The sequence below is a fragment of the Entelurus aequoreus genome, linkage group LG02 (assembly GCF_033978785.1).
Source record: "Entelurus aequoreus isolate RoL-2023_Sb linkage group LG02, RoL_Eaeq_v1.1, whole genome shotgun sequence".
Classification (NCBI taxonomy): Eukaryota; Metazoa; Chordata; class Actinopteri; order Syngnathiformes; family Syngnathidae; genus Entelurus; species Entelurus aequoreus.
This window is the reverse complement of record NC_084732.1, coordinates 4,537,977-4,560,476: the sequence shown is the minus strand read 5'-3', so window position 1 is coordinate 4,560,476 and position 22,500 is coordinate 4,537,977. Positions and strand designations below refer to the sequence as shown.

The 22,500-nt window shown below is 34.3% G+C and overlaps 1 protein-coding gene across 2 annotated transcripts in view; it reads left to right on the top strand.

Annotated features, from left to right (window-relative positions):
• cdh8 (cadherin 8) overlaps positions 1-22,500 on the top strand; it is a 465,099-nt gene that overhangs the window by 404,920 nt on the left and 37,679 nt on the right. For both annotated transcript variants that reach the window (XM_062020585.1, XM_062020584.1), the window contains exon 7: positions 7,598-7,842. In XM_062020585.1, the coding sequence (XP_061876569.1) occupies positions 7,598-7,842 (245 nt within the window). The remainder of the gene's footprint in view (positions 1-7,597; positions 7,843-22,500) is intronic.

The following is a 22,500-nucleotide window of genomic DNA, read 5'->3' as shown; positions in this document are numbered from 1 at the left end:
AGAGGAACGTGCTTTATCAGTATCATGCAGTGACAAGCTTTAGACCAAGCTGATAAAAAGTTGTGCACTACAACTACTACTTGGGTCGAGTTTTTTCTTTGCCCTGATGTGGGATTTCGTCGTGGCTTGTGCAGCCCTTTGAGACACTTGTGATTAAGGGTTATATAAAAAAACTTTGATTGATTGATTGATTGATTGATACAAAACGTGCTAATTGTAGCCGGACCTCCTCATTTTGATTAAAAAAAACAATAATCTGCATTATTTTGTTTATTTTCGTTTTGTAGGTTTAAATGTTTTCTATAGTAACGTAATGTTGCTGAAAAAAAAATAGAATTAAAAAAAATCTGCTTAATTTAATTTTTTATTGAATTTATTTTTTTTTTATTTTATTTTTTTTCCGTATCAAACAGTCTAAGTCGGCCAACATTGTAGTAGGTTAAATACATTTTTTTATTTTTTTTTTATTTAAGTCAAATGTATATTTATTTTCTGTTACAGGTTAAAAAACAATGTTAAGAAAATGTTATTATTTGTTGCAAGTTGACCTATAGTCTGTATTTTATTTATTTGATGTTAATAACAATGAGACAATGTTATGCAGAGGTTCACTTATAACAATTATATAGACAAATCATACCATTTATAGTCGTGGCAGAGAGTAAGGGGGTAGGAGGGGTTGAAACCTTTTTTCACTTTTTTAGGGTATGAAGACTTTCTAGAAAGAGGTGAACATAGGGCTTTGGAATTCTGGGGAATTCTGGGAATTGTGTTTAACTTGACTTTGATTGTCCAATGTGAAGTGAATTGTGAAGGGAATTATATTTATATAGCGCTTTTCTCTAGTGACTCAAAGCGCTTTACATAGTGAAACCCAATATCTAAGTTCCATTTAAACCAGTGTGGGTGGCACTGGGAGCAGGTGGGTAAAGTGTCTTGCCCAAGGACACAACGGCAGTGACTAGGATGTCGAAAGCGGGAATCGAACCTGGAACCCTCAAGTTGCTGACACGGCCACGCTGCCAACCGAGCAATGTGAGACGAGTGTGTGGATGTTGGAACAGTTCGGATCGGTTGAGAAATGTGGGATAGGGAGAGGTTTGTAAATTGCCCATTCATTTTCAATGGGGGGGGGGAAATTCCTGGTAATGCCGGGTAATCGGGGAATTTTCAGAACCGGGAAACATACTGGCTTGAATGTCCAAGGCGAGCGGAGTGTGTGGATGTTGGAACGGTTCAAATCGGTTGAGAAATGTGGGCTATGCCGCAGATTGTATATTTCCTATTCATTGTCAATGGGGAGAAAATTACCAAAAATTCCGGGAAAATCTGGAATTTTGGGAAATGGACACAATATGGGTTGATGGTTGAAAAGTCGAAATCGGGTAAAAAAAAGTGCACAATTTTGAAAATGTTAGTCATTGTAGAACTATGAATATGGAATTTCCTAAAAACTTGTGAATTTGGGGAAAAACTGGAATTTTTGGAAATATAGGTAATACAACAATTTCCCTAAATGATATGAATGGGTTAGTGTTGGAATTTTTCGAAACGGTTGAAAAATGTTGACATAGTAACGGTTTGTATTTAAACAGGTATTTTGGAATTCCTGGAATTTCGGGAAAAAGTGGAATTTGTACAAAAATAATAAGAACATTTTCAAAAAGTGTTGAAAATGTGGAGTGTGAAGACTTTCTAGGAAGAGGTGAACATAAGGATTTGGAAAACCGGGAAATCTGTGAATTCAAGGAATTCCTGGAATTTTTGTTTTGAACTTGGTAGTTTGATTGTCCAAGGTGAGTGGAGTGTGGGGATGGTGGAACAATTTCAAATCGGTTGAGAAATGTGGGCTATGCAGCAGATTGTATATTTCCTATTCATTGTCAATGGGGAGACAATTACAAAAAATTCCGGGAAAATCTGGAATTTTAGGAAATGGACACAATATGGGTTGATGGTTGAAAAGTCGAAATCGGGTAAAAAAAAAAAAAAGGTGCACAATTTTAAGAATGTTGGCCATTGTAGAACTATGAATAAGGAATTTCCTAAAAACTTGTGAATTTCAGGAAAAACTGGAATTTTTGGAAATATAGGTCCATCCATTCATTTTCTACCGCTTGTCCTGTTCAGGGTCGCGGGTGGAAAAATAGGTAATTTCCCTAAATTATATGAATGGGTTAGTGTTGGAATTTTTCGAAACGGTTGAAAAATGTTGACGTAGTAACGGTTTGTATTTAAACAGGTATTTTGGAATTCCTGGAATTTCGGGAAAAACAGGAATTTGTAGAAATATAATAAGAAAATGTTCAAAAATTGTTGAAAATGTGTGAAGACTTTCTAGGAAGAGGTGAACATAAGAATTTGGAAAACCGGGAAATCTGTGAATTCCAGGAATTCCTGGAATTTTTTTTTAAACTTGGTAGTTTGATTGTCCAAGGTGAGTGGAGTGTGGGGATGGTGGAACGGTTCAAATCGGTTGAGAAATGTGGGCTATGCAGCAGATTGTATATTTCCTATTCATTGTCAATGGGGAGAAAATTACCAAAAATTCCGGAAAAATCTGGAATTTTGGGAAATGGGCACAATATAGGTTAAAAAGTCGAAATCGGGTAAAAAAAAAAAAGGTGCACAATTTTGAGAATTCTGGCCATTGCAGAACTATGAATACGGAATTTCCTAAAAACTTGTGAATTTCAGGAAAAACTGGAATTTTTGGAAGGATAGGTAATTGCCCTAAATGATAGGAATGGGTTGGTGTTGGACATTTTCGAAACGGTTGAAAAATGTTGACGTAGTAACGGTTTGTATTTAAACAGGTATTTTGGAAATCCTGGAATTTCGGGAAAAACTGGAATTTGTACAAAAATAATAAGAAAATGTTCAAAAATTGTTGAAAATGTGTGAAGACTTTCTAGGAAGAGGTGAACATAAGAATTTGGAAAACCGGGAAATCTGTGAATTCCAGGAATTCCTGGAATTTTTTTTTTAAACTTGGTAGTTTGATTGTCCAAGGTGAGTGGAGTGTGGGGATGTTGGAACGGTTCAAATTGGTTGAGAAATGTGGGCTATGCAGCAGATTGTATATTTCCTATTCATTGTCAATGGGGAGAAAATTACCAAAAATTCCGGAAAAATCTGGAATTTTGGGAAATGGACACAATATAGGTTGAAAAGTCGAAATCGGGTAAAAAAAAAAAAAAGGTGCACAATTTTGAGAATTCTGGCCATTGCAGAACTATGAATACGGAATTTCCTAAAAACTTGTGAATTTCAGGAAAAACTGGAATTTTTGGAAATATAGGTAATTTCCCTAAATGATAGGAATGGGTTGGTGTTGGACATTTTCGAAACGGTTGAAAAATGTTGACGTAGTAACGGTTTGTATTTAAACAGGTATTTTGGAAATCCTGGAATTTCGGGAAAAACTGGAATTCGTACAAAAATAATAAGAAATTGTTAAAAAATTGTTGAAAATGTGGAGTGTGAAGAGTTTCTAAGAAGAGGTGAACATAAGGATTTGGAAAACCGGGAAATCTGTGAATTCCAGGAATTCCTGGATTTTTTTTTTTTAACTTGGTAGTTTGATTGTCCAAGGTGAGTGGAGTGTGGGGATGTTGGAACGGTTCAAATCGGGTGAGAAATGTGGGCTATGCAGCAGATTGTATATTTCCTATTCATTGTCAATGGGGAGAAAATTACCAAAAATTCCGGGAAAATCTGGAATTTTGGGAAATGGACACAATATGGGTTGATGGTTGAAAGGTTGAAATCGGGTAAAAAAAAAAAAGGTGCAGAATTTTAAGAATGTTGGCCATTGTAGAACTATAAATACGGAATTTCCTAAAAACTTATGAATTTCAGGGAAAACTGGAATTTTTGGAAATATAGGTCCATCCATCCATTTTCTACCGCTTGTCCTGTTCAGGGTCGCGGGTGGAAATATAGGTAATTTCCCTAAATTATATGAATGGGTTAGTGTTGGAATTTTTCAAAACGGTTGAAAAATGTTGACATAGTAACGGTTTGTATTTAAACAGGTATTTTGAAATTCCTGGAATTTCGGGAAAAAGTGGAATTTGTACAAAAATAATAAGAACATTTTCAAAAATTGTTGAAAATGTGGAGTGTGAAGACTTTCTAGGAAGAGGTGAACATAAGGATTTGGAAAACCGGGAAATCTGTGAATTCCAGGAATTCCTGGAATTTTTGTTTTGAACTTGGTAGTTTGATTGTCCAAGGTGAGTGGAGTGTGGGGATGGTGGAACAATTTCAAATCGGGTGAGAAATGTGGGCTATGCAGCAGATTGTATATTTCCTATTCATTGTCAATGGGGAGAAAATTACAAAAAATTCCGGGAAAATCTGGAATTTTGGGAAATGGACACAATATGGGTTGATGGTTGAAAATTCGAAATCGGGTAAAAAAAAAAAAAGGTGCACACTTTTAAGAATGTTGGCCATTGTAGAACTATGAATACGGAATTTCCTAAAAACTTGTGAATTTCAGGAAAAAATGGAATTTTTGGAAATATAGGTCCATCCATTCATTTTCTACCGCTTGTCCTGTTCAGGGTCGCGGGTGGAAAAATAGGTAATTTCCCTAAATTATATGAATGGGTTAGTGTTGGAATTTTTCGAAACGGTTGAAAAATGTTGACGTAGTAACGGTTTGTATTTAAACAGGTATTTTGGAATTCCTGGAATTTCGGGAAAAACAGGAATTTGTAGAAATATAATAAGAAAATGTTCAAAAATTGTTGAAAATGTGTGAAGACTTTCTAGGAAGAGGTGAACATAAGAATTTGGAAAACCGGGAAATCTGTGAATTCCAGGAATTCCTGGAATTTTTTTTTAAACTTGGTAGTTTGATTGTCCAAGGTGAGTGGAGTGTGGGGATGGTGGAACGGTTCAAATCGGTTGAGAAATGTGGGCTATGCAGCAGATTGTATATTTCCTATTCATTGTCAATGGGGAGAAAATTACCAAAAATTCCGGAAAAATCTGGAATTTTGGGAAATGGGCACAATATAGGTTAAAAAGTCGAAATCGGGTAAAAAAAAAAAAGGTGCACAATTTTGAGAATTCTGGCCATTGCAGAACTATGAATACGGAATTTCCTAAAAACTTGTGAATTTCAGGAAAAACTGGAATTTTTGGAAAGATAGGTAATTGCCCTAAATGATAGGAATGGGTTGGTGTTGGACATTTTCGAAACGGTTGAAAAATGTTGACGTAGTAACGGTTTGTATTTAAACAGGTATTTTGGAAATCCTGGAATTTCGGGAAAAACTGGAATTTGTACAAAAATAATAAGAAATTGTTAAAAAATTTTTGAAAATGGGGAGTGTGAAGACTTTCTAGGAAGAGGTGAACATAAGGATTTGGAAAACCGGGTAATCTGTGAATTCCAGGAATTCCTGGAATTTTTTTTTTTAACTTGGTAGTTTGATTGTCCAAGGTGAGTGGAGTGTGGGGATGTTGGAACGGTTCAAATCGGTTGAGAAATGTGGGCTATGCAGCAGATTGTATATTTCCTATTCATTGTCAATGGGGAGAAAATTACCAAAAATTCCGGGAAAATCTGGAATTTTGGGAAATGGGCACAATATGGGTTGAAAAGTCGAAATCGTGTAAATTTTGGCCATTGCAGAACTATGAATACGAAATTTCCTAAAAACTTGTGAATTTCAGGAAAAACTGGAATTTTTGGAAATATAGGTAATTGCCCTAAATGATAGGAATGGGTTGGTGTTGGAAATTTTCGAAACAGTTGAAAAATGTTGACGTAGTAACGGTTTGTATTTAAAAAGGTATTTTCGAAATCCTGGAATTTCGGGAAAAACTGGAATATGTACAAAAATAATAAGAAAATGTTCAAAAATTGTTGAAAATGTGGAGTGTGAAGACTTTCTAGGAAGAGGTGAACATAAGGATTTGGAAAACCGGGAAATCTGTGAATTCCAGGAATTCCTGGATTTTTTTTTTAACTTGGTAGTTTGATTGTCCAAGGTGAGTGGAGTGTGGGGATGTTGGAACGGTTCAAATCGGGTGAGAAATGTGGGCTATGCAGCAGATTGTATATTTCCTATTCATTGTCAATGGGGAGACAATTACCAAAAATTCCGGGAAAATCTGGAATTTTGGGAAATGGACACAATATGGGTTGATGGTTGAAAAGTCGAAATCGGGTAAAAAAAAAAAAAGGTGCACAATTTTGAGAATTCTGGCCATTGCAGAACTATGAATACGACATTTCCTAAAAACTTGTGAATTTCAGGAAAAACTGGAATTTTTGGAAATATAGGTCCATCCATTCATTTTCTACCGCTTGTCCTGTTCAGGGTCGCGGGTGGAAATATAGGTAATTTCCCTAAATTATATGAATGGGTTAGTGTTGGAATTTTTCGAAACGGTTGAAAAATGTTGACGTAGTAACGGTTTGTATTTAAACAGGTATTTTGGAATTCCTGGAATTTCGGGAAAAACAGGAATTTGTACAAAAATAATAAGAAAATGTTAAAAAATTGTTGAAAATGTGGAGTGTGAAGACTTTCTAGGAAGAGGTGAACATAAGGATTTGAAAAACCGGGAAATCTGTGAATTCCAGGAATTCCTGGAATTTTTTTTTTGAACTTGGTAGTTTGATTGTCCAAGGTGAGTGGAGTGTGGGGATGGTGGAACGGTTCAAACTGGTTGAGAAATGTGGGCTATGCAGCAGATTGTATATTTCCTATTCATTGTCAATGGGGAGAAAATTACCAAAAATTACGGGAAAATCTGGAATTTTGGGAAATGGGCACAATATGGGTTGAAAAATCGAAATCGTGTAAATTTTGGCCATTGCAGAACCAAGAATACGGAATTTCCTAAAAACTTGTGAATTTCAGGAAAAACTGGAATTTTTGGAAATATAGGTAATTGCCCTAAATGATAGGAATGGGTTGGTGTTGGAAATTTTCGAAACAGTTGAAAAATGTTGACGTAGTAACGGTTTGTATTTAAACAGGTATTTTGGAAATCCTGGAATTTCGGGGAAAACTGGAATTTGTACAAAAATAATAAGAAAATGTTCAAAAATTGTTGAAAATGTGGAGTGTGAAGACTTTCTAGGAAGAGGTGAACATAAGGATTTGGAAAACCGGGAAATCTGTGAATTCCAGGAATTCCTGGAATTTTTTTTTTTTACTTTGTCGTTTGATTGTCCAAGGTGAGTGGAGTGTGGGGATGGTGGAACAATTTCAAATCGGTTGAGGAATGTGGATATTGGGCAAGTTCGAAAAATAGCCCATTCATTTTCAGTGGGAAAAATTACCCGGAAAACCGGGAATTCTGGGTAATCTTGGATTTTTTAAAATTAATTTATTCACAATTCCCAGTTTTGAAACTCGAGCGGTTCCAATCGGACCAAAACTGTGGTCATATGGAGACACCCCCTCTTGTCAATAATAGTTTTTCCAAGGAGATGCATTTTATCCAAAAGGAGACTGAGGGCAGCAAAATGGAGACTAAGTGGCATTTAAAGCTAATGTGAATCATCCCAAGTTAAGGAGAGGTGTTTGCCTTTTTCAACCGCCTCTCGTTTTTTTGGCGCCCGCAGGCCATCGACTTTGAAAGCCGGAGGACCTACACGCTGAAGGTGGAGGCCGCCAACCTGCACTCGGAGCCCGGCGGCGGGCCCTTCAAGGACACGGCCACCGTCAAGGTCACGGTGGAGGACGCCGACGAGCCGCCCGTCTTCGCCAGAGCACATTACACGCTGCAGGTGCACGAGAACGCGCCCGTCAACACCGTCATCGGCACGGTCAGCGCCAGGGACCCGGACACCAGCGGCAGCCAAGTCAGGTCAGGACTCTGGAGTCACATTTCAGGACAAATGTGCTTTTTAGATTATTGTATGAATTTTAGCTTGGGTTATTTGTGGTATTATTTAAAAAAAAATCAATAGGCTTCTCTGTCAAAAGGGTGAATTAATAACATATTTCTACATAATAATAATAATAATAATGAATTGCATTTGTTACGCACTTTACATATGCTTACACTTTTACCCTTGGGACCAATTTGGTCCCATTTTCACTCCCATAAGTACTGATACGTAGAGTGGGGCTTTGCTACACGTCTCAAATATGTTTTTAGCTAATTGGATGACTTTTAGGTAGGTTTATTTTTGGTGTTATTTAAAAAAAATCAATAGGCTCCTCTATCACAAGGGTGAATTAATGACAGATTTCTACATATTCTTACACTTTTACCCTTGGGACCTTTTTGGTCCCATTTTCACTCCCATAAGTATTGCTTTGTAGGGTGGGGCTTTGCTACACGTCTCAATTTTTTTTTTTTTAGCTAAATGATTGACATTTGGCTAGGATTATATTTGGTATTATTTTTCAAAAATCAATAGGCTCCTCTATCAGAAGGGTGAATTAATAACATATTTCTACATATTCTTACACTTTTACCCTTGGGACCAATTTGGTCCCATTTTCACTCCCATAAGTATTGCTTTGTAGGGTGGGGCTTTGCTACACGTCTCAAATATATATTTTTTTAACAAATTGATTGACATTTGGCTAGGGTTATTTTAGGTATTATTTTAAAAATCAATAGGCTCCTATATCACAAGGTGAATTAATAACAAATTTCTACCATTTTGGTCCCATTTTCACTCCCATAAGTAGTACTGCTTTGTAGGGTGGGGCTTTGCTACACGTCTCAAATATGTTTTTTTTTAGCTAATTGTATGACATTTGGCTAGGGTTATTTTAGGTATTATTTTAGAAAATCAATAGATTCCTCTATAGCAGGGGTCACCAACCTTTTTGAAACCAAGAGCTACTTCTTGGGTAGTGATTAATGCGAAGGGCTACCAGTTTGATACACACTTAAATAAATTGCCAGAAATAGCCAATTTGCTCAATTTACCTTTAACTCTATGTTATTATTAATAATGAATGATATTTGCACTTAGTTGAACGGTTTAAAAGAGGAGAAAAACACGAAAAAAATGACAATTAAATTTTGAAACATAGTTTATCTCCAATTTCGACTCTTTAAAATTCAAAATTCAACCGAAAAAAAGAAGAGAAAAACTCGCTAATTTGAATCTTTTTGAAAAAATTTAAAAAATAATTTATGGAACATCATTAGTAATTTTTCCTGATTAAGATTAATTTTAGAATTTTGATGACATGTTTTAAATAGGTTAAAATCCGATCTGCACTTTGTTAGAATATATAACAAATTGGACCAAGCTATATTTCTAACAAAGAAAAAATAGTATTTCTTCTATATTTTCCAGAACAAACATTTTAAAAGACATTCGAAATACTTTGAAATAAGATTTAAATTTGATTCTACAGATTTTCTAGATTTGCCAGAATATTTTTTTGGAATTTTAATCATGATAAGTTTGAAGAAATATTTCACAAATATTCTTCGTCGAAAAACCAGAAGCTAAAATGAAGAATTAAATTAAAATGTATTTATTATTCTTTACAATAAAAAAAAAAAAATTACCTGAACATTGATTTAAATGGTCAGGAAAGAAGAGGAAGGAATTTAAAAGGTAAAAAGGTATATGTGTTTAAAAATCCTAAAATCATTTTTAAGGTTGTATTTTTTCTCTAAAATTGTCTTTCTGAAAGTTATAAGAAGCAAAGTTTAACAATTAATGCATTTATTTAAACAAGTGAAGACCAAGTCTTTAAAATATTTTCTTGGATTTTCAAATTCTATTTGAGTTTTGTCTCTCTTAGAATTAAAAATGTCGAGCAAAGCGAGACCAGCTTGCTAGTAAATAAATACAATTAAAAAAATAGAGGCAGCTCACTGGTAAGTGCTGCTATTTGAGCTATTTTTAGAACAGGCCAGCGGGCTACTCATCTGGTCCTTACGGGCTACCTGGTGCCCGCGGGCACCGCGTTGGTGACCCCTGCTCTATCACAAGGTGAATTAACAGATTTCTACATATGCTTACACTTTTACCCTTGGGACCAAATTGGTCCCATTTTCACTCCATTAAATACTGCTTTGTAGGGTGGGGGGGCTTTGCTACACATCTCAAATATGTTTTATAGCTAATTGTTCAAATTTTGGCTAGGGTTATTTTTGGTATTATTTTTCCAAAATCAATAGGCTCCTCTATCAAAAGGGTGAATTAATGACAGATTTCTACATATTCTTACACTTTTACCCTTGGGACCATTTTGGTCCCATTTTCACTCCCATAAATACTGCTTTGTAACGGTGTGGGGGGCTTTGCTACATGTCTCAAATTTGTTTTTTAGCTAATTGATTGACATTTGGCTAGGGTTGTTGTTGGTATTATTTAAAAAAATCAATAGGCTCCTCTGTCAAGAGGGTGAATTAATAACATATTTCTACATATGCTTACACTTTTACCCTTGGGACCAATTTGGTCCCATTTTCACTCCATTAAATACTGCTTTGAAGGGTTGGGGGGGCTTTGCTACACATCTCAAATATGTTTTATAGATGACATTTGGCTAGGGTTGGTTTAGGTATTATTTAAAAAAAATCAATAGACTCCTCTATCACAAGGTGAATTAACAGATTTCTACATATGCTTACCCTTTTACCCTTGGGACCATTGTTGTCCCATTTTGACTCCCATATGTACTGCTTCGTAGAGTAGGGCTTTGCTACACGTCTCAAATATGTGTTTTTTTAGCTAATTGTATGACTCTTAGCTTGGTTTATTTTTGGTAATTTTTAAAAAAATCAATAGGCTTCTATGTCAAAAGGCTGAATTATGAACATATTTCTACATATGCTTACACTTTTACCCTTAGGACCAATTTTGTCCCATTTTCACTCCCATATGTACTGCTTCATAGAGTGGGGCTTTGCTACACATCTAAAACAAATGTTTAAGCCAAATGATTGACATTTGGCTCGGATTATTGTTGGTATTATTTTTAAAAATCAATAGGCTCCTCTGTCAAAAGGGTGAATTAATAACATTTTTCTACATATGCTTACATGTTTACCCTAAATTGGTCCCATTTTCACTCCCATAATAACTATTTTGTAGGGTGGGGGCTTTGCTACACGTCTCAAATATGCTTTTAGCTAATTGTATGACATTTGGCTAGGGTTATTTTAGGTATTCTTATTTTTTTAAATCAATAGGCTCCTCTGTCAAAAGGGTGAATTAATAACATATTTCTACATATGCTTACACTACTTATATTTTTCAATTGTTTTTCTTTTTCTTTTCTCTTTATTTTTTAAATAAAAAATACATATATTAAAAAAAAGAAATGAATAAATAAAAAAGGACGTTTACATTTCAAATATATTTTACTCCATCTCCTTATTTTCAGTAAATCATAAAAATATTATATTTTAATAAATAATAAATAATTACTGATATCGACCGATATAAAACACTTATATCGTGATACAGTATTCCCCAATATGAGGATGTTAGCTCCTTTTTGTCATAAAAAAAAATGAAGAGTAAATCTATTCTAACGATATGAATAAAGCCCAATTTTTTATGGTTTCCTAGATGCGTGGAAAACATCGTACAAACCTGTTTGTGTTTTTTGTTTTTTGGGGTTTTTTTTTACAGACGAGACTTACATTTAAAAGTTACATTTTTATTTTCAATATTTTTATTTTATTTTATAATTGTTTTTCTGTTCTTTTTTATAATGAAAAATATATTAACAAAATACAAATAAATAAATAAAAAGAACGGTTATATTTTAAATTAAATATATTTTCCTCCTGCTCCTTATTTTCCATAAATCCTAAAAAATAATATACTAATAAACAATAAATAATTACTGATATCGACCGATATAAAACACTTATATTGTGGTACAGTTTCCCCCAATGTGGGGATTTTTGCTCCTTTTTGTCATAAAAAGCAATGAAGAGTATATCTATTCTAACGATATAAATAAACCCTGATTTTTATGTTTTTCTAGATGCGTGGAAGACATCGTACGAACCTCTTTGTTTTTTTTGTTTTTTTTTACAGACGAGACTTACATTTAGAAGTTATATTTTTATTTTTTACATTTTTTATTTATTTTATTTTATTTTATTTTATTTTTTTAATTATACAAAATATAATAAAAAAATACAAATAAATAAATAAAAAGGACGGTTATATTTTAAATTAAATATATATTTCCTCCTGCTCCTTATTTTCCATAAATCATTAAAAATAATATATTAATAAATAATAAATAATTACTGATATCGACCGATATAAAACACTTATATCGTGATACAGTTTACCCCAATATGGGGATTTTTGCTCCTTTTTGTCATAAAAGCAATGAAGAGTAAATATATTCTAACGATATGAATAAACCCCGATTTTTATGGTTTTCTAGATGCGTGGAAGACATCGTGCAAACATGTTTGTTTTTTTTTGTTATGTTTTTTTACAGACAAGACTTGCAATATAGAAGTTACTTTTTTATTTTCAATATTTTTTATTTATTTATTATTTCTAATAATACAAAATATATGAAAAAATACAAATACATAAATAAAAAGGACGGTTATATTTTAAATTAAACATATTTTCCTCCTGCTCCTTATTTTCTATAAATCCTAAAAAATAATATACTAATAAACAATAAATAATTACTGATATCGACCGATATAAAACACTTATATCGTGGTACAGTTTCCCCCAATATGGGGATTTTTGCTCCTTTTTGTCATAAAAAGCAATGAAGATTAAATATATTCTAACGATATAAATAAACCCTGATTTTTATGTTTTTCTAGATGCGTGGAAGACTTCGTTCGAACCTGTTTGTTTTTTGTTTTTTTGTTTTCTTTTACAGACGAGACTTACATTTAGAAGTTACATTTTTATTTTCTATATTTTTTCTTTATTTTATTTTATTTTATTTGTATTTTTTTAATTATACAAAATATATTAAAAAATACAAATAAATAAATAAAGACGACAGTTATATTTTAAATTAAATATATTTTTCTTCCTGCTCCTCATTTTCCATAAATCATATAAAATAATATATTAATAAACAATAAATAATTACTGATATCAACCGATATAAAACACTTATATCGTGATACAGTTTCCCCCAATATGGGGATTTTTGCTCCTTTTTGTCACAAAAAGCAATGAAGAGTAAATCAATTCTAACGATATAAATAAACCCTGATTTTTATGTTTTTCTAGATGCGTGGAAGACATCGTACGAACCTGTTGTTTTCTTTTTTCTTTTTACAGACGAGACTTACATTTAGCAGTTAGATTTTTATTTTCTATATATTTTTTTTATTATACAAAATATATTAAAACATACAAATAAATAAATAAAGAGGACAGTTATATTTTAAATTAAATATATTTTCCCCCTGCTCCTCATTTTCCATAAATCATATACAATAATATATTAATAAACAATAAATAATTACTGATATCAACTGATATAAAACACTTATATTGTGATACAGTTTTCCCCAATATGGGGATTTTTGCTCCTTTTTGTCATAAAAAGCAATGAAGAGTAAATCTATTCTAACGAATAAATAAACCCTGATTTGAATGTTTTTCTAGATGCGTGGAAAACATCGCACAAACCTGTTTTTTGGTTGTTTTTTTTTTTTTTTAATTTTCTATATTTTGTATTTATTTTTTGTAATTTTATTTTATTTTTATTTTTTCTAATCATACAAAATATATTAAAAAATACAAATAAATAAATAAAAAGAACGGTTATATTTTAAATTAAATATATATTTCCTCCTGCTCCTTATTTTCCATAAATCATAAAAAATAATATATTAATAAACAATAAATAATTACTGCTATCAACCAATATAAAACACTTATATCATGATACAGTTTACCCCAATATGGGGATTTTTGCTCTTTTTGTCATACAAAAACAATGAAGAGTAAATCTATTCTAACAATATAAATAAACCCAGATTTTTATGTATTTGTAGATGCGTGGAAAACATCGTACGAACCTGTTTGTTTCTTTGTCTTTTTACAGACGAGACTTTCTTCTCCCTTCAAAGCTTTTCTCCAACAATTATGCAAACTTCCCAACGCTTCGACCTCCGCGGGCGCTCCTATTCCTCCACCGCCCGCCCCAAATTACAGTCCCCATTCCTCATCCCGTTAAGTTCAAGAAGAGGTGCACAAAGCTTTTCATTCTCTATAATGAGTTGTTTAAGTGAAAAAAGTTTGACACTGAAGCAATTAAACGCCTTCAAGCGCCTGACCTTTAGAGACGGCGCCGCAGGTACCTTTTTTTGCCGATGGCCGACCACTTAAGGACTGCTCTCATTTCCACGAATGTGGAAGGAGAAAGTAGATTATGAGTTGAAGGCGCAGAAACTTCCTCCTCCTCCTCCGCGCCCCGCACAGCGACGACAAGGTCACCTTGGCGACGCGTTACGCCGGCAATTTCTCTCCGTCTCGGCATTTCATTAATTCCCCCGGCGACTCGCTGACCGCATTCAAGGCGACAACACGCAACAGGTTGTGTGTAAATGTGTGGCGGGCACGGAGCAGGCTGCCTTTCATTGATTGGACTTTTTCTGTCCCTTTTCCGTGTTTACTGAGGACATTGCTGCTGACCGATGCAGGACGTGCCTCCAGTGGTCAAAAATGACATTACACCAGAGGTGGGCCAGAAATTGTACTCAAGTAAGAGTACTGTTACTTTAAAGCAGGGGTCACCAACCTTTTTGAAACCGAGAGCTACTTCTTGGGTACTGATTATTGCGAAGGGCTACCAGTTTGATACACACTTAAATAAATTGCCAGAAATAGCCAATTTGCTCAATTTACCTTTAACTCGATGTTATTATTAATAATTAATGATATTTACACTTAATTGAACGGTTTAAAAGCGGAGAAAACACACAAAAAAATGACAATTAAATTTTGAAACATAGTTTATCTCCAATTTCGACTCTTTAAAATTCAAAATTCAACCGAAAAAAAGAAGAGAAAAACTAGCTAATTCGAATCTTTTTTGAAAAAATTAAAAAAATAATTTATGAAACATCATTAGTAATTTTTCCTGATTAAGATTAATTTTAGAATTTTGATGACATGTTTTAAATAGGTTAAAATCCAATCTACACTTTGTTAGAATATATAACAAATTGGACCAAGCTATATTTCTAACAAAGAAAAATCATTATTTCTTCTATATTTTCCAGAACACAAATTTTAAAAGAAATTCAAAAGACTTTGAAATAAGATTTAAATTTGATTTTACAGATTTTCTAGATTTGCAAGAATATTTTTTTTTAATTTAAATCATAATACGTTTGAAGACATATTTCACAAATATTCTTCTTCGAAAAAACAGAAGGTAAAATGAAGAATTAAATTAAAATGTATTTATTATTTTTTAAAATAAAAAAAGTAAATTTACTTGAACATTGATTTAAATTGTCAGGAAAGAAGAGGAAGGAATTTAAAAGGTAAAAAGGTATATGTGTTTAAAAATCCTAAAATCATTTTTAAGGTTGTATTTTTTCTCTAAAATTGTCTTTCTGAAAGTTATAAGAAGCAAAGTAAAAAAAAATATGAATTTAATTAAACAAGTGAAGACCAAGTCTTTAAGATATTTTCTTGGATTTTCAAATTCTATTTGAGTTTTGTCTCTCTTCAATCAATCAATCAATCAATCAATGTTTATTTATATAGCCCTAAATCACAAGTGTCTCAAAGGGCTCTTAGAATTAAAAATGTCGAGCAAAGCGAGACCAGCTTGCTAGTAAATAAATACAATTAAAAAAATAGAGGCAGCTCACTGGTAAGTGCTGCTATTTGAGCTATTTTTAGAACAGGCCACCGCGTTGGTGACCCCTGCTTTAGAGATTTATTACTCAAGTAAAAGTAAGGAGTAGTCACCCAAATATTTACTTGAGTAAAAGTAAAAAGTATGTTGTGAAAAAACTACTCAAGTACTGAGTAACTGATGAGTAACCTGTTCGTTTAATGATGACGGCAACAAATAATGCACAAAAACATAAAAATAGCATTGAGCAAATTCAGAGCCAGGAATATCTCTTAAGCAACTAAAACAATAATATATTAAATAAAAATACATTAACATAAAAAAAATTAAGGCAAATTGAGCCACAATAACTTAACAGTACCATAGGCTCAGTAGGCAGAAATTACAAAGGAAAATAACAAGTTAGCCTTTACGCAAACCATAAACTAATAGTTGTGGGCTGCACCTGGGATGGTGTTTCTATGCATGTGTGTGTGTGTGCGTGTGTGCGACTGTGCATGTGTGTGTGTGTCTGTCTGTCTATCTATGAGGCTGCAGTGGGTTAATAAATGTCCCCACACGATGTATATTTGACAGTGATTCATAGCAGGGAAGCTAACATCAGCCTACTACGATGACAGCCAAAATATCTACTAACGTTACTTACCGCGATGCGCTCCCTCAAATTTGATGTTGAGTTCATGTAAACTTAAGCTCAGTGTTTCCCACACATTAATTTATTTGTGGCGGCCCGCCACGAAATAAATAAGGCCGCAACAATTTTTATTTTTTATTTTTTTATTTTATTTTTTTTTTTTTGTGTGTCCTGTCCAGCTTCTCAGGCAAATTATATAGTTGATGTAGATGCCCATATCGGCTGTTCAGAATTACTTTACAAAAGAGAAGTGTAGGATCAGGATTTTTGGAGCTCTTTGTTCAGTGGATCAGATGTTTGATGAAGCTTTGTGTCTATCTACCACCACTACTGTTTTCTGTTTATTTGTTACTGACTGTGACAGGACACCTCTGCCTCTGTTTCACTTTATGTTGCTGGTAAATAATATGGTTGTAGTAGTAGGCTAAAGTTAAATTATTTATTATGCACCAATTAAAGGGGCAGAGCTTTAAGAGACATTTTAGCTTTTATGTTTTTATAAGATATATTTGTTGTAAGAACCACAATTAATAAATATATTTCTGTGAATAACTTATTGTTCAAATCTGTATATACATATGTACATAAAGTGTTGTAGTTATTTTGTAAAATGGATGGATGGATGGACGTTTAAAAGAAAACTGTTTTTATTAATTAGTAAGTATACATTTTTTGAGCCTTTTTAGAGAAAATCATATCATTGTAGTAAATTATCCAAATTACTCGATGATGTCATGGTGACCACGCCCATAGCCACGCCCCCACCGCCACAGGTATCTTGGCAGTTTATGGGAAACACTGAAGCTTGTTGTAGTTTGCCGCTGAAGCTTTATGTGCAGTTGATCATGTGACCTCCTGGCTCTGTTTGATTGGTGAAACGGAGTCCTACGTCACCAGTGACTGCATCTGATTGGTGAAACGCAGGCATGCGATAGATCCTACTTTGAACGTCTGTCTGACAAACCAAAACAAAGAAAGCGTGCATTAACAGATGGATAAAAATCAGTAGCGAGTAGCGAGCTGAATGTAGATAAATGGAGCGGAGTAAAAGTAGCGTTTCTTCTCTACGAATATACTCAAGTAAAAGTAAAAGTATGTTGCATTAAAACTACTCTTAGAAGTACAATGTATCCTAAAAGTTACTCAAGTAGATGTTACGGAGTAAATGTAGCGCGTTACTACCCACCTCTGCATTACACCCATTATTACTGGTGCACTCCTCTAAATATCGGTAGGGCTCTGTACCGTTCACTTGGGAATCGACTCACTGATACAAATGTTCAGTACTTTTGTGTGTGTTGATAAATAATAATTGTTTTAGATTATAAAATCAAATTTTTTAATTGCAACTTTTAACGATCGTGTTTTATTATCACTGTTGTTTAGGACTCTGAAAAATGGTGGTGTGGCTGTTTCAAGATGCACAATAAGGAGGCACCTGAAGAAAAATGGGCTGCATGGTCGAGTCGCCAGAAGAAAGCCATTTCTGCGTAAATGTCACAAAGTATCCCGCTTACAATACGCCAAACAGCACAGAGACAAGCCTGAAAACTTCTGGAACAAAGTAATTTGGAGTGATGGCTTTCTTCTGGCGACTCGACCATGCAGCCCATTTTTCTTCAAGTGCCTCCTTATTGTGCATCTTTTTTCAGAGAGTCCTGTATTTCAGCTGAAGTTATTTGTGGATTTTTCTTTGCATCTCGAACAATTTTCCTGGCAGTTGTGGCTGAAATCTTTGCTGGTCTACCTGAATCCCTCATTTTCTACTTCTTAATCAGCGTTTGAACATTGCTGATTGGCATTCTCAATTCCTTGGATATCTTTTTATACCCCTTTCCTGTTTTATGCAGTTCAATTACCTTTTCTCGCAGATCCTTTGACAATTATTTTGCCTTCCTCATGACTCAGAATCCAGAAACATGTGTGCAGCACTGGATGAAAGATGCAATGGTCTGTCAGAAGTCCAGAAACTCACTGACCTTTTGTAAACACACATTAATTACAAACAAACATGTCACAGGTGAGGATTGGAACCTTGATTAGCCATTCAAACCTGTTTGTGTCACCTTTTGTGCATGTTATCAGATGAAAGTCACTGGGGTAGGTAAACTTTTGATCAGGGTCATTTTGGTACTTTCTTTTGTCATTTTGATTTAAAAAGAGTAAACACAGTTGTTTGCCAATTAAAAGCTTCACACAACCATTAAGCATGAGTGGAAGAAAGGTTGTTGTGTTATCAATCATATTCTCTGAAGAATGGCCAAGAAATCATAAATTCTCCCAGGGTATATAAACTTATGAGCAAAACTGTATATATATATATATATATATATATATATATATATATATATATATATATATATATATATATATATATATATATATATATATATATATATATATATATATATATATATATATATATATATATATATATATATATATATAAATATATACAGTATATATATATATATATATATATATATATATATATATATATATATATATATATATATATATATATATATATATATATATATATATATATATATATATATATATATATATACAGTATATATATATTTATATATATATATATATATACTGTATATATATATATATATATATATATATATATATATATATATATATATATATATATATATATATATATATATAAATATGACCTCATGAGGCTCGGGGGCCGCATACATATATATATATATATATATATATATATATATATATATATATATATATATATATATATATATATATATATATATATATATATATATATATATATATATATATATATATATATGTAGCCCCCGAGTCTCATGAGGTCATTTTGTCTTCTGTTGGCGGCCGTGTTTCCTGTGTGATGATGATAATGTATGGAAGGCGCGGAGCCTCTCTAAACTGCGTTGTACTCAATTACTGAAGAATATCGCAGCGTACTGTACGTACTGTACATCCTCCGAGACACGCAGGATTGCGGGAGGAAAAGTGGAGGATTGCATGTTTGACTGGGCTAAGTCATATCGAATCCCAATAGCCGGCGACGCTTTGTGAACGTCTCCATTGTCGCGGCCTGAAGAGACGATCCTCTTCCTTTTCTCGTCTTTCACGCCGGCTGACAAAAGACTGTTGGCTCTCCGACGTTCTCTGACTTTCATAAGCACTCAGTGTTCCAGTTAATGCGGAGAGGAGCCACAAAGATGTATTATATTACGTCTCATTATCAGCGCTGACAGCAGCGGGGAGTACTTGCCGACGCGACTAACCGGGGAAATGAAAAAAAATATTGTCTTGTGGCTTCTCACTTTGCTCAATATTCGTTTTTTTTCTTTGTGGTATTTTTTGTCAAGGCTTTGTTTGTTTCTGTCACATGTTGACTCAGTGTTTCCCACACATTCATTTATTTTTGGCGGCCCGCCACGAAAGAATTACGTCCGCCACAATTTTTTTTTTTTTTTTTTTTTTTTTTTTTTTTTTTTTTTCCCTCCTGTCCAGCTTCTCAGGCAAACCATATAGTTGATGTAGATGCCCATATAGGCTGTTGAGATTTACTTTACAAAAGACAAGTGTAGGATACTTCTCTTGTTGCCTTATTTGTGTTTGACCACTACTGTTTTCTGTTTATTTGTTATTTTATTATTTTTTTTAAAAAGTACCTTATCTTCACCATACATGGTTGTCCAAATTAGGCATAATAATGTGTTAATTCCACGACTGCATATATCGGTTGATATCGGTATCGGTTGATATCGGTATCGGTTGATATCGGTATCGGTAATTAAATAGTTGGACAATATCGGAATATCGGATATCGGCAAAAAGCCATTATCGGACATCCCTAGTTTTTATCTATATATGTTTATATGTATGTTTATATGTATATATGGTATATGTATGTTTTTATCCATATGGCAGAGGGGTTAGTGTCTCTGCCTCACAATACGAAAGTCCTGGGTTCGATCCTGCACTCGGGATCTTTCTGTGTGGAGTTTGCATTTTCTCCCCGTGACTGCATAGGTTCCCTCCGGGTACTCCGGCTTCCTCCCACCTCCAAAGACATGCACCTGGGGATAGGCCCCTCCCCACCTCCAAAGACATGCACCTGGGGATAGGCCCCTCCCCACCTCCAAAGACATGCACCTGGGGATAGGTCGATTGGCAACACTAAATCGGCCCTAGTGAGTGAATGTTGTCCGTCTGCTTCCGCCCGATTGTAGCTGAGATAGGCTCCAGCGACCCCGAAGGGAATAAGCGGTAGAAAATGGATGGATGGATGGTATTTGCGTTATAGCCGTCAGCAAAGAAAAATCCATAAATTAGCCGCACCGTTTTATAAGCCGCAGGCTTCAAAGCGTAGGAAAAATATAGAGGCTTTTGATCCCGAATTTACTAAAGTCTAATAAAGGGGTGGGCAATTAATTTTTACCGGGGGCCGCATGAGCAACCCGAGCACTGCTGGAGGGCCACATCGATAATATTTCAATTAAATTTTGCTCAATATTATTTTTGATATATACCGTAATATAAATAATAATAATAATAATAATAATAATAATAATAATAATAATAATAATAATAATACTTTCATTTAACCTAACTTAACTTTATACCAAAAGCACTGCTTTGGAAATCATGTGTACCCCTTTCAGAGATCACATTTAGTTGCCCTTAAACATCCTCATGTTGCACAATGAAATGTAAGCATAGGATGAAGTGTGCCTTCCTGTAACTTTCTCTAGTAACAGCATTCCATGATTAATATAAATAAATTAACATGAATAATAAATGACAGTAAAATAAGCACACGTATGACTGAGGAGTCATAGTGTAACTTTGTGTGGTGTTAGAGTTGTCCGACTTTTTGTGTGGCCATAAACGCACCAGTGGTTTAGTGGTATGCGTGTCGGTGACAGATGACAAGTTGGTTTTGGCCTGGTTTGCACGGCAGAAAATGACTAGTTCTTTGAGATAGAAGTGTTTTACTCATTTTTTTGGTGTGGTTACGGCCGAATATAAACAGTTTTGCTCACGAAAGTGATCGATATAATTCCTGGCCTCGAAGCATCTCGATAGACGTTACAATAATCGAACGGCGTTGACGAACACCGTTAGGGCCGCTTGTTGTCGCTGTCACTCAAAGTTGCACTGCAAAATTACACAGAATAAATGTGTTTATTTGGCTTAGAATTCAGATGGGATTTGATTTGGTGTGCGGCATATATTTGCTGCGCGCAGAGGACGCTTGAGCAGTGCGCAATTGCGCAGGCGCGCACCTTAGAGGGAACGTTGCTTGGCAGTCCATGTCTTGTTGAAAACACGTCATCAACTTGTCTCTTTTTAGCGTCTCGGGTGTAAACCGGGCATCACTTGTCGCTGTGCACCTTCACTCGCGGGCTACACACGTACATACGCCCATAAATAACACTTTTCAAAATAAAAGCAGCGCAGTTGTATTGCGCGCACGACATAGATGTTTTTTCAACTTTATTTTGTAATTTGTGATTGCCGCTGTTCACATTCACTCACAATCGCGCATGCACGCGCATACGTCCACACGGAAGTGATACAAATAACGCTTTTCAAAACAAAAGCAGCACCGTTGTATTGCACACTCGACATAGATACTTTTTAAAATGTATTATGTAATTTATGATTGGCCTCACGCGGGCCGGACAGGGACGCACAAAGGCCCGCGGGCCGCAGAATGCCCATGTCTGGTCTAATACAATATTTAGACTTGAGAAGGTGTGGGTGGTATCGATGTTTCGGTATACCGAAGAGGATATTTGTATTCATGAAAGATTTATTGTCCAAAAAAGAAGTTTTAATATTTTGATGACGCCATCAGAAGTTAAAGAAGTGTGAATGAGCAAATATGCAAGCTGGGGTTGTTCGACCTTGTTGACGTGTGCGCGATTGTGTTGTTTACGTGTGCTGACGACCGCAGTGTGACACGTCTGCCCGGCGTTATTGAGTCGCTCCTATCCACGTGTAGCAGCTCACATTTTAAATATATCAGCCTCTTGCAAAAACACAAATATTGCCTCGTAATTACTTTTC